Genomic DNA, 16,948 nt, shown 5'->3' on the forward strand with positions numbered 1-16,948 from the left:
ATATTTTTGAAAATTTTCGTTAAACTTGTATGGATGCGTATCAACTTGACCCAGCACACTATTATACTACTCCTGGATTAACATGGGATACTATGTTAAAGTGTACAAAAATTGAGCTAGAACTTTTAACCGATATAGACATGGTTTTATTCATCCAAAAAGGTATTCGAGGAGGTATTAGTCAATGCTGTAATAGATATTCAAAAGCTAATAATCGATATATGGGCTCAGAATATAATGAAAAAGAACCTAGCAAGACTTTGATGTACTTTGATGTTAACAATTTATATGGATGGGCGATGACGTAATCATTACCATATAAAAATTTTAAGTGAGTCTCTAACATCGATGAACCTCATTTTTTCAATGTTTCCGATAATAATGAGGTTGGATATATTTTAGAAGTTGATCTAGATTATCCAAAAGAACTACACGACGAACATAAGGACCTTCCACTTTGTCCTGAACATAACACACCACCCGGATCAAGAAAAAAAAAACTTTTAACAACACTGTATAATAAAGAACGATATGTCATTCATTATAGAGCGCTAAAGCACGCTATTAACCACGGACTCAAAATAAAACAAATACACAGAGCACTTCAGTTTAATCAAAAGCTTTGGCTTAAAACTTATGTAGATTTGAATACGGAAAAAAGAAAACAAGCTAAAAATGAATTTGAAAAGTTATTCTATAAACTCATGATTAATGCAGTATACGGAAAGACTATGGAGGATGGAAGTAAACGAAAAGACGTTAAATTAATAAGTGCATTGAGTGGCAGGTATGGAGCAGAAGCACGGATCGCCTAACCCAACCTTCATAGTAGTTCAATCTTTGATGAAAATTTAGTAGTAATACTGTTATCATGGACGTTTATTAGTATTAAAAAACCAATATATATTGAACTTTATGTGGTAGATCTCTCAAAAACATCAGTATATGACTTCCACTATGGCTATATAAAAAAAAACTACCTCATAAAGCAAAATTACTTTATACTAATACAGATAGCCTCGTATATGAATTTCAAGATGTTGATGTATATGAAATAATGAAAGAAGATATCAATAAATTTGATGCATCAGATTACTCAGAAAATAATCAGTTTAATATGCCGTTAGTTAATAAAAAAGTTCTATCTATTATGAAAGATGAATGCAATGGTAATATTATGAGAGAATTCATTGGACTTCGAAGTAAAATGTATAGTAGACTAATAGAAAACCATCAAGCAATAAAGAAAGCAAAAGACGTAAAAACACATACTATCATAAAAAAAATAGATCATGAAGATTTTCGAAACTGTTTATTGGATTTAGAAATTATTAGGCGTGAGCAATGCAATATACGAAGATTTGCACCAAGTAAGAACAGAAAGAGTGCAGAAAGTAGCACTAAGTCTATATGATGATAAACGATGTATATTCGATAAAAATCCTGATACACTTCCATGGGGTCATTACAAAACTATTAAAACGTCAAAGCTTAAAATCAAGAGTGCGGAACAACGAAGGAAAAGAAAGATCATAGAAATGGAAGAAAATCCTCAAGAAAGTTGTAAGCTTCCTCCAACCTCCGATAGAAGTCGTTTAGAACAGAGTAGTAATAGTGGGGAGGAAGAAGGCTTAGTTAGGAAAAGACTAAGGATAAAATAAGTGAGAGAGTGGGGATAACGGTAGAGTGGGGGACAACGGCAGACATGGCGACTGAAGTCGGATGAGTATGGGCAATGGAATCATATGAGAAATTACTCAAGTGGGGATAAGGCGAAAAGAGAGGGAAATTACGGCGGCTCGATTTGTCAGAAGGGACGCATGGTACAAAACTGAGAACACACCTCAGTCCATCGCAGTTATTCAGTAGTAGGTTGAAGCAACAGCAGTAGTCTCTCTTCCTAGTTCTCCTATTCGACTTCTAGATTTTCTCTTAAAAGTAAGTTTCTTATATCCGAGTAGCTCTCTAACTATATCCTAGTAGTATTAACTATTGATTGATTTTTTTTTATTGTAGAATGGATTTTTCATCAATCAACAAAATAGTCAAATCGGCATTCTTACCTAGAAAAACAATGTCGCAATTAGAAAATAATTGCACCTGTATGATAACGAAATTAAGATGGCTGAATATTCGTTATGGATTCAGTATTGTAATAACCGTAGACGACGAATTTGAAATTTTTCTACCTAAACGAGTACGGTTAGCGTTAGAAAATGACGAAGATATGTTGAAGAAATTATACGAGACTATGGAGAAAAAGGAGTTGTTTATTTACCATCGAGAAGGCTCGAATTTTGAATTTAAAAATTAAATTAGTATAATGTATAAATGTATACATAGTAAATAAATTTATATTTAAAATTTTAATTATGTCTTTAATCCTAATTTGATTATTCCTTTAAATCCTTTTTTGGAGAGGATGAAGTAAGTACTTATGCGTTCTTTCTGCTGAGTTCGAATTAATGTAAAGGTCTCATAAGCAATGTTAGTAGTGGAAGTACCTCACAGGTAAGAGCGAAGGTTGGGGCTCTTATCCTTAAAATAAAAAAAAATGTAATATTTATAAATGAAAACAATTATTTATTCAAATACAAGCTAGAATATATATTTGTAAATATATATTTGTAAATGATTGTTATATAGTCTCCTTATTTATCCAAGAATTGTGAGTATTATCAAAGCCAAGCTATTTTACAAAGACTTCATTACCCCGTCTTCTGAGAATTTTTTCTACAAGATAAATATCAGGATACATAGCTTTCTGTAGTTCTTGCTCATAAAAACCACCAACAGTGGGATTTTCTTGATAATCTAGTAGGTAATATGTTACAGGTTTAGTTCTCGAAATATGATGAATAGTAAAAATTTCTGTAGACCAATTAGGCGTATATCCTTTTTCAAAAACGTGTTTAGACTTGCTCACTCGCACTTTATCTCCTACCTGGAATTTCTGTTATTTGAAAAGACGATGATCGTAAGAGAATCGTGTCAAGACCTGCATTTCATTTTCTTTAGTCACGTCTTTAGGCTTCATATTTATTGTGCGATGTTTTCGATTATTATAAGATTCTATTAAACTGGGGAGAAAGCCAATCCACTTATAATGTCCTATTAAACTGAATTTTTTCCACATAATATTTTTTAGTGTTCGATTAAAACGTTCACAAATTGATGCTTTAAGATTGCTATAAGTAGAATAAAGGTTTATTTTATATTTTTTCATTAGTCTGTGAAAATTTGTATTGTAGAACTCTTTGCCTCTATCCACTTGGAGATTTTTAGGAATACGTCTCTCTTTTAATACAGACTCCATTGTGTTCGTGACATCTGTAGCAGTTTTCTGTTTTACTGGAACTCCCCAAGCATATTTAGAGAACGTATCTATAATAGTTAATAGATAGCGAGAACCTTTATTCTCTCTAGAATAGTTTTGCATCTCAACAAGATCAGCTTACCACGTCTCATCTATTCCGCGTATATCGACTTTTCGACGAGGATAGTTTCTACGTGCTGGTTTGTGTAACTCATCCACCACTCTTTGATGTTTCATTATTTCAATCTATTTGTTATAATTGAATGAAAAGTCAGACGGCGTAATCCTTATTTCTTTCTCCTTATTATCATTATTATTATTTGTTTGTAAATATTGAATCGCTTCTCCATACGATCGTAATTGTATTCTTATTATATTTAAAGATTTTTTAAGATTATTTATTGTAGTCGTAATTGTATCGACGTTAGCTTAAAGAGAAGTTCCTTTATCCAGGCGTCTTGCTGAATGCTTTATCATTCACAGTCACATTATCGTTTTGGAAAGAAATTGGAGAATTGCCTATGACATACGTATTTTCATGCAAGCGAACACCAAATGTTTTGTCTAAATTACTTTTCTGTTGCGGTTTATGCAATAGTCAAATATAGTTTGCTACAATCGAGTCATCCAATAGCTGTTTTTGTTTTTTATAGTTGCATTTTAACTAACATTGTCTAAATTTACTGCAGTTCTAGCAAGTGATGATTCACTAGTCTTACTAAATTCGTCTTCATCAGCATTATCATCACCATCATCAGCAGCATCAGCAATAGACATAGCGGATTCAAATGTAGAATCAAGCGGATGTAATGTATAATTTAAGTCATTAACAGTACTATTGAAATGTCGAGATTTATAGGGAGTGTCAGCTTTTGACTTGAAAACTTTATCGAACGTAATTTTCTTCTCCTTGTTCGATTCCTGTTCAGTATTATCGTTAGTTTTATCAATAGCTACCTCCACAAGTTTCTTCAATGGATCAACCATAAGTTTAAAAGTTTCATTCAATGTATTTTCTAAATCAGCTTTGTCACGTTTTATTAGTTGATACTTACGTCTGATGGTATCACGAGCCTCAGATAATTGCTCGAGCATCTTCTTTTCTTTTTCAAAATTAGTCATGTTGACGCTTGTAATTTTTAATGTTAAATAATCTTCATTCGTTCACTCCGCTATATTTATAGCAAAAGAATCGAATCCTTTCCTATACCGTCCATGATTGATTGGTCTATCTCTATCAATAACTATAAATCCATGATTATCGTCTCTCCAACATTTTGAACTAATTGCTTTAATCTTCTCAAAAGTCATATCTGAGTTAACATGATCGTTGTAAATATGTTTAATATTCACGTCATCTCGTCGAAACAAAACTAGTAAATTCACATTATCTCGAATGAGATGTTTCGGTATGCGAGCGTATGATTGACAGAGATAGAAACTATCTACTTTTTTATGTCTTCCCATGTAGAAGAATGCTCTCACGTTGTCTTGTTTTTCAGTGGCTATATCGTCAAATATCATGATGGAATTCGGATTAGCTTTATCCGGTAAAACAACTGCCTCATGCTCGCTGAATGCATAATACTGTATACCATCAATCGGTTCCAATAAATCTTTTAAAAACTTATACTTTGGTTGATTGAGGGACTTTGAATAAATATAAACGTTTTCGAATCTAAGGCCATTAGGATGTGTGATTAGTGTTAGCAAACAGTTAGTTTTCCCACAGTTACTAGAACCACAGAAAACTGCTCGTATACTGTCAGGCAGTAGTTCACTATGTCTTTTTTCTCGTTTTTCCTTCTCAACCACATTATCAAAATTTATGACTTGCAACTTAAGTGGTTGCTCTTTGAAGTCCATATTGTTTTCTAATCACCGATCGAACGACGAATGAGACTACCAACTATAAAAAGACTGTTTATATATTTTTTAGTTTCATTAAGACTTTGTCTTCTGATGAGGTCTGATCATTTGTCACAAAAGAAAGACTGGTGGTGCTGGCTTTTGAATAAGATCATTAATAACTTACCAATCGAAGCTAATTTGCCTGGTTATCAGTATTACGGGCCGGGAACTAAATTGAAAAAATGACTTGCTCGTGGTGATCCTGGAAAAAATCCGCTAGACGCTGCTTGTAAAGATCACGATATTCCTTATTCTCAGAATCGAGAGAACATTGAGGCGAGAAACGAAGCCGACTAAATTGTAGCTAAACAGGCCTGGGATAGAGTGTAAGCGAAAGATAGTAGTTTTGGTGGAAAAGTTGCTGCGTTTGCTGTAGCCAACATAATGAAAGTTAAAAGTAAACTTGGTATGGGTGTTAAAATTTTAAAACGAGGGAAGAAACGAGGTATGGGATAAAAAAATCGTCAACAACAACGACAGCGACGAAAAATACATGTAAAAAGTAAAAATCTATCAATTACATTGAAAAAAATTATTAATGCTGTCTCGAGAAGTGTTGTACCTAGTAATAAATCACTCTTTGTCATTCGTTCAGCTATAAAAGGCGTTAAAGAAGCTGTGAAGAAGTCTGGAGAAAGAAGAAAAATAAATATGCCTCGTATTCTACCAATTCCTAGTAAAGTGGGTGGAGCTCTTCCTCTTTTAATTCTATTATTTGCCGCTTTGAGCGCCACTGGAGCTTTAGCTGAGGAGCTGCTTCAATAGCAAAAGCCGTTAACAGTGCTAAGGCCGCTCAAAATTAATTGAAAGAAGCTCATAGACGCAATAAAACTATGGAAGCTATTGGTATTGGTAAAGGATTTTATTTGAAACCACATCGTAAAGGTTATGGTCTTCATCTGAAACCATATTCAAGTGGAAAAGGTTTATAAAAAAAAGTTCGAAGTAACTTTACGTAGTCGAGCACCGACAGATCATGATATAAGAAAATATGCTAAAATACTAAAAATTGCAAATTTTCGAGGTGTTTTCATGCGTAATGTTCTGCCAGCTGATGGACCACGATATAAAGAGGCAGCTATTGTAAATTTAGATGATAAACGTGGACCAGGTACTTATTGGGTAGCATACAAAAAGAAAGGTGATGAGGTTATGTATTTTGATAGTTTTGGTAATCTACAGCCTCCTAAGGATCTATTGCTTTAGCTCAAAGTTAATTGAATCATGTATAATTATATTAGATATCAAGATTTTAATACATATAATTGCGGCCATCTTTTTCTCAAATTTCTTTTAAACAAACTATAGAAATGACAACTAGTAAGGTAAGTGGTTGTGTTGTGCGCACGGTTCGGTTGTGGACACCCCTGCGTTTCTGCTGACAGAAAACAGATAAGGTTTGTCTAAGAAATGTCATTTATGTATTACGGCAGCCTTTTTTTTATACCAAATATTGAATCGAAGAAACGCGTTTGCTTTGTTTTGTGAGTAATTTAATTTTTCTGTGGTTGAAAAAAAATCACAAAAATTTATTTAAACTTTTTCAATAGTATTAGAAATCTAAGTGAATCATTGAAGGTAAGTGTAATGCATATTTATTCAGTAGGAAGTTACTCCTACTTTGTAATGCAATATCGATTGCAACTTATATGTTAAAACCAAAAATTTCTTTTCACCACTTCTAAAGATACCTGGCAAGTTCAATTGTGGGCACCGAAATTAGTTCTGTTGTGGGCGCCCGTTTTTTTTTTTAAATGGTGAAATATCGACGATGATTGAACCTAATTACTAAGTTAACAATATCTAATGAAATATACGTATGTTGATAATTTTTTATGTTCCAATGTATTTTTACATTAAAATATTAATGGTGTTTTCATGTATTTTTCGATTTTTTTAGCCATGTCGCCCAAAGATAAATCGAAAAAATCGTCCGGTATGGATTTTAACCTGTTAAGGCCGAGAACGCCCCTCCCGGTACACCGCACATTCGACTATCATAACTCGTGCAATTCCACGTATAAAAAATTGAAAAATACACTATTTCAAAGCTTAAGATCTCCCCTTTCCAACGGTGTGCCGAAAAATGCGATAAAAAAATGTTAACTATGTGAAAATATTGTTTAAATAAAAAAAAAACACGATTTTTTCATAATTTTTTTTTATAAAATCAAGTTTTCAGAATGGATCTCAGTTTGCAATCCACTTGGAACCTCAATAACTGGTGGCATAAATGTCTACGCTTTCATAATATATATTTCCGAGATCGTTTTTTTATCTCAGTATCATCAAAATGGCGCTTCAATGACGGAATTTTCGTTCAGACATTCATGAATTTTTTCCTTGAAAAGTGTTTGCGCCGTTTGCGCTTCAAGGCTAAGAGAGAGTGTGCCTGTAAAAAAACGATGCTCCGAGAGCAGAAACTGTAATAAAAAAAAAAAACAATCAGCGATGGTCCGTAAATCAACACGAATGCCGCGCCGGCCTGCATGACGTCCGTTAGAAATGAGTGCGATTAGAGGGTTTCGAGCATTTTTTGTCCGTTCGCCTTAACAACCCGCGTTGCAGATGTTCTTCGTCTAGTTAAACAGCTCGAATTGCTGTCTGCGATTTACGATGTTTTCCAACAAATATAACAGCGAAACACGTGGGCGTCATCTGAGCAATCCTCGGTCTTATCACGTCTGGGGAAACTCAAATTACTTAATGACCGACGCGCGCCATAAAATCGCTGATTTCGGATTCGCTCACAGGGAATGGGCCCAGAGAGTAGGGAGGAGTTTTCCGTGCTTCCCTCGGTTCCCTCGATGCTAAATTGAGTAGTGTAAGTAAGTTCGATTTGAACACTCAACAGTGAAGCACGGCTAACTCCGCTTGTCCTGGACGGTTCATAGATCGATCAATTCCGCGCCGCGCCTGCATCAACTGACGACGAAAACTGTGTGATCTGAGAGTGATCGAGCGTGTTTTGTCATCAAAGGCGTAGAGTGTATTCGTCATTGTGAGTAAGGGCCAATTGCGTTGGCTGGTGACGTCTTCGCGTCCCTGAGGTGTTGCCCGGTGTTCAACTCCGCCCATCAGCTCGGCAACCTAGGTGTTACCGCAGTTCGTGTGTGTGCCCGAGACGTCGGGACTGCGGTGCGCCCGTGTGTGTGTGGGGCAACACCTTCCTTCTTAATCACCTGCGAGGACGAGTGAGTGCAAGAACTACCGGAATGGCCATTCAAGCGTGCGATGCGACATAGACCTTGCGAGCCTCATTTGACCAGCGTAGGTACCTATATTTGTCAGTTGAGGGCTCTCTCTCTCTACCTGCATTTGCTAATATAATTCCATCCGCGAAATTCACTGGTAGGTGTTAATAGTTTACCAGCGTAACTACTATTTTGTCCGGTTTGCATCTATGTAATTGTATATCATTAATTGTATTTGTGACTTGTATTTAAATGGCTTTTCCCCCACTCATGACTGGGGTTTTTTATGCCGGCTAAATATAACGCATTCATGCATTTTCTCTTTTTCGTTAAATAAATTACAATCATTAGTTAAACTAAATCTCAGCGTATCTATTATAAATTGCACACGCCTTCCCATCCTGATCTGAATTCCCTTTTGTTTGTTATTTATAAGACTTTCAATTAACATCTCATTTATTAGCATTGATGCTAAACAAAAAGTATGGACTTTTCGAAAAAGTCAAAAAGAAGAAGAAGTTCTTAAAATCACTCGTATAATACATCAGAATTTTTTCGAAAAGTTTGGAGCAATTTTTTGAATTTTGCAAATTGTGAAATTTTGAACATTTTCAAAATTGACCATAATTTTCTGAAAAAATTCGAGTGCATTCTTTGCTCAGTTTTGAAAACTTTTTATTCCTGGTAAATTTTCATATGAGTTGATTGCTTTTAAGAAAATATTCACAAGTGTCAAAATAATTGCACAGTATGTATAGTCCGAGGTATCCACGCTGCAATTAGTGTGTGAGCTTGTATTGGTGAAAAAAGATATGAAAAGGAATACGTTTTTACAAAAACCTAATTTGGTGATGAAAATAACAAAATAAACTATCTACTTATAACTGCAATCTATATCGGAGCGAAATCCTGAACAGCCGATCGTGTCGCAGAAGCCCATCATTCGTTCATAGGTGGCCTGAAAATCCAATTTTAGCGAACTTCATCGCATTGGAATGATTCATGAAATACATTGAATTTTGAATCTTGCAAGTCATTGAGTATAATTGACTATCATCAATTGAAGCAAAAATCCGTAAATCGGCCCGAATAATACAGCTGGTTGCTACAGGCTTCCTACCAACAGGATGTTCCACTGAAGTTATTTCAGTAGGTTGAGAAAAATGTCGAAAAGGAGAGCCGCGAAAAGGAGTTACTGTGAATTGACTGATGAAGAGTCAGATACGAATTAAAATAAACAGCATATTTTTATACCTAATCCAGATGACTCTGGCACTGATGGAGATAGTTCGTCAGATACTGACAATTCTGAATCAGAACTACCTGATGAAGACAATTCTGAATCGGAAATTCATGTACCAAATGTCTCATATCGATCTGTTTTTGAAAGTTATACAGAAAAACAAAAACTGTTAGAGCCAAATCATACTTTTTCGTGGTGTGAAGGAGAAAAAGTTTACTCTGTAGATTTGAAAGATCAATTGTTATTGCCTGATTCCGTAAAGCAGAAAATATCTTCAATGTCACACGTGGAACTGTTCGAAATCTTTTTCTCTGAAGAAATAAAAAATTATATTACTCAAGCCAGTGAAGAAAATGATTTGAAATTATCTTCAAAAGAACTCAACACATTCATAGGAATATTATTATTATCATCTTACAATATTCGAAAGAATCAAAGAGAGTATTGGGAAACCGACCCTCTCGAAAACTGCTCTGCTGTTTCATCAGCGATGACACGCGATCGGTTTAGTGAAATAAAATCTAAAATAAAATATTCAAAACCTACTGACAAAAATGATAATGATAAAGCTTGGAAAGTCCGTCATATTTTGGAATTGTTTAGGACCAAAATTAAACAATTTGGATATTTTTCAACTGCTCTTTCCATTGACGAAATGATGGTTAGATTTTTTGACCGATACAGGATCAAACTCTGGGCCTTGTGCGGAGCAAATGGATATATATTCAACGTTGATATTTATTGTGGTAAGAACGATACAAGCATTGGGATAAATTTATCCGCATGTCCACTTGGCTCCAGAGTTGTATTACAAATGGTTAATCCACTTCTACATAGCTTTTCAAAAAGAAAATTGTCTGACTATCATGTCTATTTTGATAACTATTTCACTACTCCTGATTTAGTCGTTCACTTGAACAAATGTGGTTTACGATCTACAGGAACTGTTCGTAAAGATAGAGTGAAACAAAAACATGATTTTGAAAAAAAAGCACCACGAGGAACGAACAAAGCGAGTTATGATCGTAATAGTGGAATGAATCTCATCAGTGTAGTTGACTCAAAAGAAGTTTCTATTCTTTCTACGGCAGCTGACGTCACTCCTTTGGAGCCAATGGAAAGATATTCGAGAACTGCTAAGAAAAGATCAAAATTGGAATTCCCTTGTGCTTTTTCTTAATATAACAAGTACATGGGAGGAGTGGATTTGCACGATTGTCGATGCAAGAAAGCTTCTCCAAGTGTCAGTTCAAAGAAGTGGCCATTCAAAATTTTCTCACGAATTATTGAAATGTCAATAACGAACGCTGTAACAATAAGCAATCTTTGCAGAAAGGATAGAAAAATAATGAAAACGCAAGAAATGTGTAAAGAAGTGAGTAGAAAGTATTTGGCGCAATCGAAAATATGTGATCTCAAATCTCACAGGCACGATACTAGAACAAGAAACAAATGTAATAGCGAAGGATGTTGTGTAAGGACTACCAGATACTGCATTGATTGCAAAGAATATTACTGTATCGAGTGTTTTTCAAAATTACACGCAGGAAAGGTAGCGAAATGAATTATCGATTGCAGAAAAATTCATCAATAAAAAAAAATAAAAAATAAAAAAAAAAAATAACTAAAATATGAAAAAAAAAAAAAAAAAAAAAAAAAACTATCTATATTCGTCGACCTCCTCGTTGGTGATAGTTGGGCAACGCAAACTCTGTTTGCGGTGGACAGGCGATCAAAGAGTGGATGTTAATGACTTACGTATTGGGCAATTACTTTGACACTTGTGAATTTTTTTCTTAAAAGCAATGAACTCATATGAAAATTTACCAGGAATAAAAAGTTTTCAAAACTGAGCAAAGAATGCACTCGAATTTTTTCAAAAAATTACGGTCAATTTTGAAAATGTTCAAAATTTCACAATTTGCAAAATTCAAAAAATTGCTCCAAACTTTTCGAAAAAATTCTGATGTATTATACGAGTGATTTTAAGAACTTCTTCTTCTTTTTGACTTTTTCGAAAAGTCCATACTTTTCAAGGAAAAAATTCATGAATGTCTGAACGAAAATTCCGTCATTGAAGCGCCATTTTGATAATACTGAGATAAAAAAACGATCTCAGAATTATATATTATGAAAACTTAGACGATTATGCCACCAGTTATTGAGGTTCCAAGTGGATTGCAAACCGAGATCCATTCTGAAAACTTGATTTTATAAAAAAAAATTATGAAAAAATCGTGTTTTTTTTTATTTAAACAATATTTTCACATAGTTAACATTTTTTTATCGCATTTTTCGACACACCGTTGGAAAGGGGAGATCTTAAGCTTTGAAATAGTGTATCTTTCAATTTTTTATACATGGAATTGCACGAGTTATGATAGGTGAAAGAGCGGTGTACCGGGAGGGGCGTTCTCGGCCTTAATGGGTTAACCCGTTTCCGCCAAAAACGCCACTCACGTTACCCTGGTATTTGAGAGCTTATAACTGACGTTAAAATTGCCAAAAAAAAATTGAAAGAGCTATATTCTGAAAGTTTAAGATCTGCTCTTTCCGATGGTGCTCATCTCAATTTTCCAAAAAATTTTTTACTATTGCAAAATGCAGTTTTTAAAAAAAAATCATGCATTTTTCACTCCTTTTTTTTTTAAATCGAGTTTTCAAAAGGTTTCTCCAGTGCAATCGACCCGGAACCTCTGTAACTGGTGGAATAAATGTCTGAATATTAAGGTCTCATCGTTTTCGGATCGATTTTTCACCTGGGGAGTTTCAAAATGGCGCCTCGATTGCAAAATTTTTGTAAATATGTTTATGAATTTTTAACTTAACAACTATGGGGTTATGGAAAAATTGCCAAAGAAGAAAATGTTCTTAGAATTACTCAAAGAATGCACCTAAATTTTTTCAAAAGATTTCAAGAAAATTTTTTTATTTTTGCAAACTGTAAATTTATGCAAAATTCAAAAGTTGCTCAAAAAATCCAAAATAATTCCCACGTATTCTATAGTTTATTCTAAGAATATTCTATTCTTATAAATTTTTTTGTATGTGCATTTCTTGTGAAAATTTTCCCATTAGTATCAATGTGGTATCAAAGTGCATATTTCGCCTGTTCGCCGTAAAATGCATTTTTTTACGTTGCCCAACTATCACCATCGTGGAGGTCGACGAATATAGATAGTCTCTTTTTTTTTTTACATTTTAGTTATTTTTATATTTTTTTTGTATTTTTGTTTTTTTTTTTAATTATTTATGATTACTTTAGAGAAAAAAATTATTTCGCTTGATGCAAAAGAAGAAAACAGTGCAAGCAATAGTACTTGTCGCAATCAATGCAAAATCTGCTAGTTCGTTGACGACACTCCTTGTAGTTACATACTGCTCTAGTTCTAGTTTCATACTGATGAGATTGGAAATCGCCCAATTTAGAATTGGATAAATACGAGGTGTGTTCAAAAAGTAACGAGAATTTTTAAATTTCGCGGGTTTGGAGAGTACGCTTGTATAAAATTTTTTTTTATTATGTTGGTACACATGCCCCTGAAGTACGATAAAATTTTCAGCAATATTCATTGCTTACTTTTTAAGTGGCAGCCGCTAACGTTAGACGTGTTTTTCGAGCTCGGCGATTTTCGTTTGTGAAAAAAAATGGATCAAAGAATTTGTATTAAATTTTGCGTAAAAAATGAAATAAAGTGTAGTAAAGTTTGTCAAATGTTAACAAAGTCTAGTTAGTATCAATAGTGAGTCTGCTATGAGTAAAGCAAGGATTTATGAGTGGTATAAGCGTTTCCAAGATGGCCACGAAAACGTTGAAGATGACGAACGACCCGGACGCCCAAGCACATCAACAACCGATGAAAACGTGAAAAAAGTGAAAGAAATGGTTATGAACGATCGCCGAATCACAATCAGAGAAGTCGCTGATGACGTTGGCATATCAGTTGGCTCATGCCATCAAATTTTTTCGAATGTTTTGGGTATGAAACGTGTGGCAGCAAAATTCGTTCCAAAATTGTTGAATTTCGAACAAAAACAGCGGCGAATGGAAGTTGCTCAGGAGTCGCTAAATGAAGTCAATAACGATGCAGAACTACTAAAACGTGTTATAACAGGTGACGAAACATGGGTTTATGGATATGATGTCGAAACTAAGGCTCAATCGTCCCAGTGGAGGCATTCTGGATCGCCAAGACCGAAAAAGGCTTGACAAGTACGGTCGAATGTGAAGGTTATGCTCACTGTGTTCTTCGATTTTAATGGCATAGTGCATTATGAATTCTTGCCACAAGGTCAAACAATCAATAAGCAGTACTACCTACAAGTTCAACGTCGTTTGCGTGAAGCAATCCGAAAAAAACGCCCGGATTTGTGGCAAAACAATTCATGGCTTTTGCACCACGATAATGCGCCTGCTCACATTTCATTGCTTGTTCGTGAATTTTTGGCCAAAAACGAAACTGTAACGATGCCTCAGCCTCCATATTCGCCAGATATGGCTCCATGTGACTTTTTTCTATTTCCAAAAATAAAGAGAACATTAAAAGGCCGTCGTTTTACAAGCATAGATGACATTAAAAGCGAATCGCTGAAAGAGCTAAAAGCTATTACAAAGATCGAGTTTCAAAAGTGTTTCGAGGATTGGAAAAAGCGTTGGCATAAGTGTATTGTATCCGAAGGGGACTACTTTGAAGGCGACAACATTAATGTAGATGAATAAATAAATATTTTTTTCATAAAACGAAAATTCTCGTTATTTTTTGAACACACCTCGTACACTCTACTGATTTCTTTACATAAATATTTTGTTGTAACATGTTTAGTTTTGTCGGTATTGCAAATGTTCCAAAGTGTTAAAACATTTGTAACTGAAGCTTGAAGGATACGCGAGAAAATTTAGAATGTCCATTTTTTTGAGCTAATACTTGGGCAAGCTTTTTTACATAGAAAATCGTGCAAGTCTACGCCTCCCATAAATTTGTTGTACAGTGAGAAGGCAAAAGGAAATCCTATTTCTATTCTATCTTTAGCAGTTCGTGAATACCTTTTTATTGGTTTTATAGGTGTAACACCAACTGCTGTAGATAAAACAGATACTTCTTTGGAGTAAATTACAGTAATAAAGTTCATAGCACTGTTTGTGTCATGATCCACTTTGAATGTTCCTCGCGGAGCTTTTTTTTCAAAAGTATGCTTTACTTTCACTCTATCCTTGCGTACAGTTCCTGTCGTTCGCAATCCATATTTGTCGAAGTGTACAATTAAATCAGGACTAGTGAAATAATTATCGAAATAGAGGTGATAGTCTAATAGCTTTCTTTTTGAAATGCCAAGTAAAAGAGGATTGATCATTTGTACAACTACTCTGGATCCAAGTGGACATGATGCTAAATTTATTCCAATGCTAGTATCATTTTTACCACAGTAAATGTCCATATTGAACAAATACCCATTTGCTCCACACAATCCCCAGAGCTTTAGTCCATATCTGTCAGGCTTGCAAGGTAAATATTATTTTAGGCAAGTACGTCCAAAAAATCTGACCATCATTTCATCTACAGAAAGAGCTGTCATAAAAAAGCCAAATTGTTGAATATTTGTTTTGAATAGATTTAATATTTCCCGAACTTTCCAAGCTTTGTCATGGTCATTTTTATCTTTAGGTTTAGAATATTTTATTTTTGTTTTTATTTCACAAAACCTATCACGACTCATTGCTGAAGAAACTACAGAGCACTTCACAAGAGGGTCAGTTTCCCAATACTCCCTTAGCTCATTTCGTATGTTGTACGAAGATAGCAGTAATATTCCCACAAAAGTATTAAGTTCTTTTACGGATAAATCCAATCCATTTGCTTCGCTAGCTTCAATGATATAATTTTTTATTTCTTTAGAGAAAAAAAGTTCAAATAACTGCACAGGTGACATTGAACATATTTTTTTCTTTACAGAATCACTCAACAGTAATTCATTCTCTACATTTCCAGGGCATACTTTTTCTGAATTACACCATGAAAATTCATGAAATTATGAAAAGTAGATCTGTATGAAATGTTTGGTTTTGGGATTTCTTCTTCCAAATTCTCATCATCTGAGTCATATTCTCCTTCAGAACCTGAGTTGTCTGGATCAGGTATAACCACGAACTCATCATTCTCTTCGGAATCTACATCTGAATCGTCATACTCACGAGCTGTTTCAGATTCTTTGGTTTTTGAAATTTCTGATGCTTTTCTCTTTGGCATTTTTTATTAATTATCTATGTATGATAAACCTAAGGAACTATTACAGTTTCAAAAGCCCACACTTATCTTGTGAATCCAATAACAAGATAAAACGTCTGCATTAATGAAGAGAAAATGCTGCTACAAATTCTCTTACACAAATCGAGCGTAAAATTGGAAATTTCGCAAACTACCGGAAATAATACAGAATCGCTCTGTATAAGAACGCTTCATAGGTCAGACCTATTTCATAAATAATTGTTCAGTTAAAACGTAAAGAATATCGAAAGACAATCTGCAGCACATTTATATTGCATAAAAATAAAAAATCTTATTTCAAATGTAAACGTAGTCAACTGACTTGGATTTAGTTATCTCGGGAACAAGAAACAAAAACTTGAAATAAAGTTGATTTAAAAAAATTTTTTATTCAAAAACTATTATATTTACAAAGAAATCGACAAGAATAAAATATTCTTAGAATAAACTGTAGAATACGTGGGAATTATTTTGGATTTTTTGAGCAACTTTTGAATTTTGCATAAATTTACAGTTTGCAAAAATAAAAAAATTTTCTTGAAATCTTTTGAAAAAATTTAGGTGCATTTTTTGAGTAATTCTAAGAACATTTTCTTCTTTGGCAATTTTTCCATAACCCCATAGTTGTTAAGTTAAAAATTCATAAACATATTTACAAAAATTTTGCAATCGAGGCGCCATTTTGAAACTCCTCAGGTGAAAAATCGATCCGAAAACGATGAGACCTTAATATTCAGACATTTATTCCACCAGTTACAGAGGTTCCGGGTCGATTGCACTGGAGAAACCTTTTGAAAACTCGATTTAAAAAAAAAAGGAGTGAAAAAATCTTGATTTTTTTTTAAAAACTGCATTTTGCAATAGTAAAAAATTTTTTGGAAAATTGAGATGAGCACTATCGGAAAGAGCAGATCTTAAACTTTCAGAATATAACTCTTTCAATTTTTTTTGGCAATTTCAACGTCAGTTATAAGCTCTCAAATACCAGGGTAACGTTAGTGGCGTTTTCGGCGGAAACGGG

At 34.1% G+C, this 16,948-nt stretch overlaps 1 protein-coding gene and 1 pseudogene across 1 annotated transcript; one reads left to right on the forward strand and one right to left on the reverse strand.

The window, feature by feature from the left end:
• The first annotated feature begins 6,537 nt into the window (after positions 1-6,537).
• LOC131675346 (piggyBac transposable element-derived protein 2-like) lies at positions 6,538-10,844 on the forward strand. Its single transcript, XM_058954278.1, has 2 exons — positions 6,538-6,552; positions 9,663-10,844. The coding sequence occupies exons 1-2, from the start codon at positions 6,538-6,540 to the stop codon at positions 10,842-10,844; spliced, it is 1,197 nt and encodes a 398-aa protein (XP_058810261.1).
• A 958-nt stretch (positions 10,845-11,802) lies between these two features.
• Positions 11,803-15,379, reverse strand: LOC131675347 (piggyBac transposable element-derived protein 3-like; annotated as a pseudogene).
• Between the last annotated feature and the right edge of the window lie 1,569 nt (positions 15,380-16,948).

This window comes from Phymastichus coffea, unplaced genomic scaffold, assembly GCF_024137745.1.
Source record: "Phymastichus coffea isolate CEN01 unplaced genomic scaffold, Cenicafe_Pcof_1.1 PCOF00019, whole genome shotgun sequence".
Lineage (NCBI taxonomy): Eukaryota > Metazoa > Arthropoda > Insecta > Hymenoptera > Eulophidae > Phymastichus > Phymastichus coffea.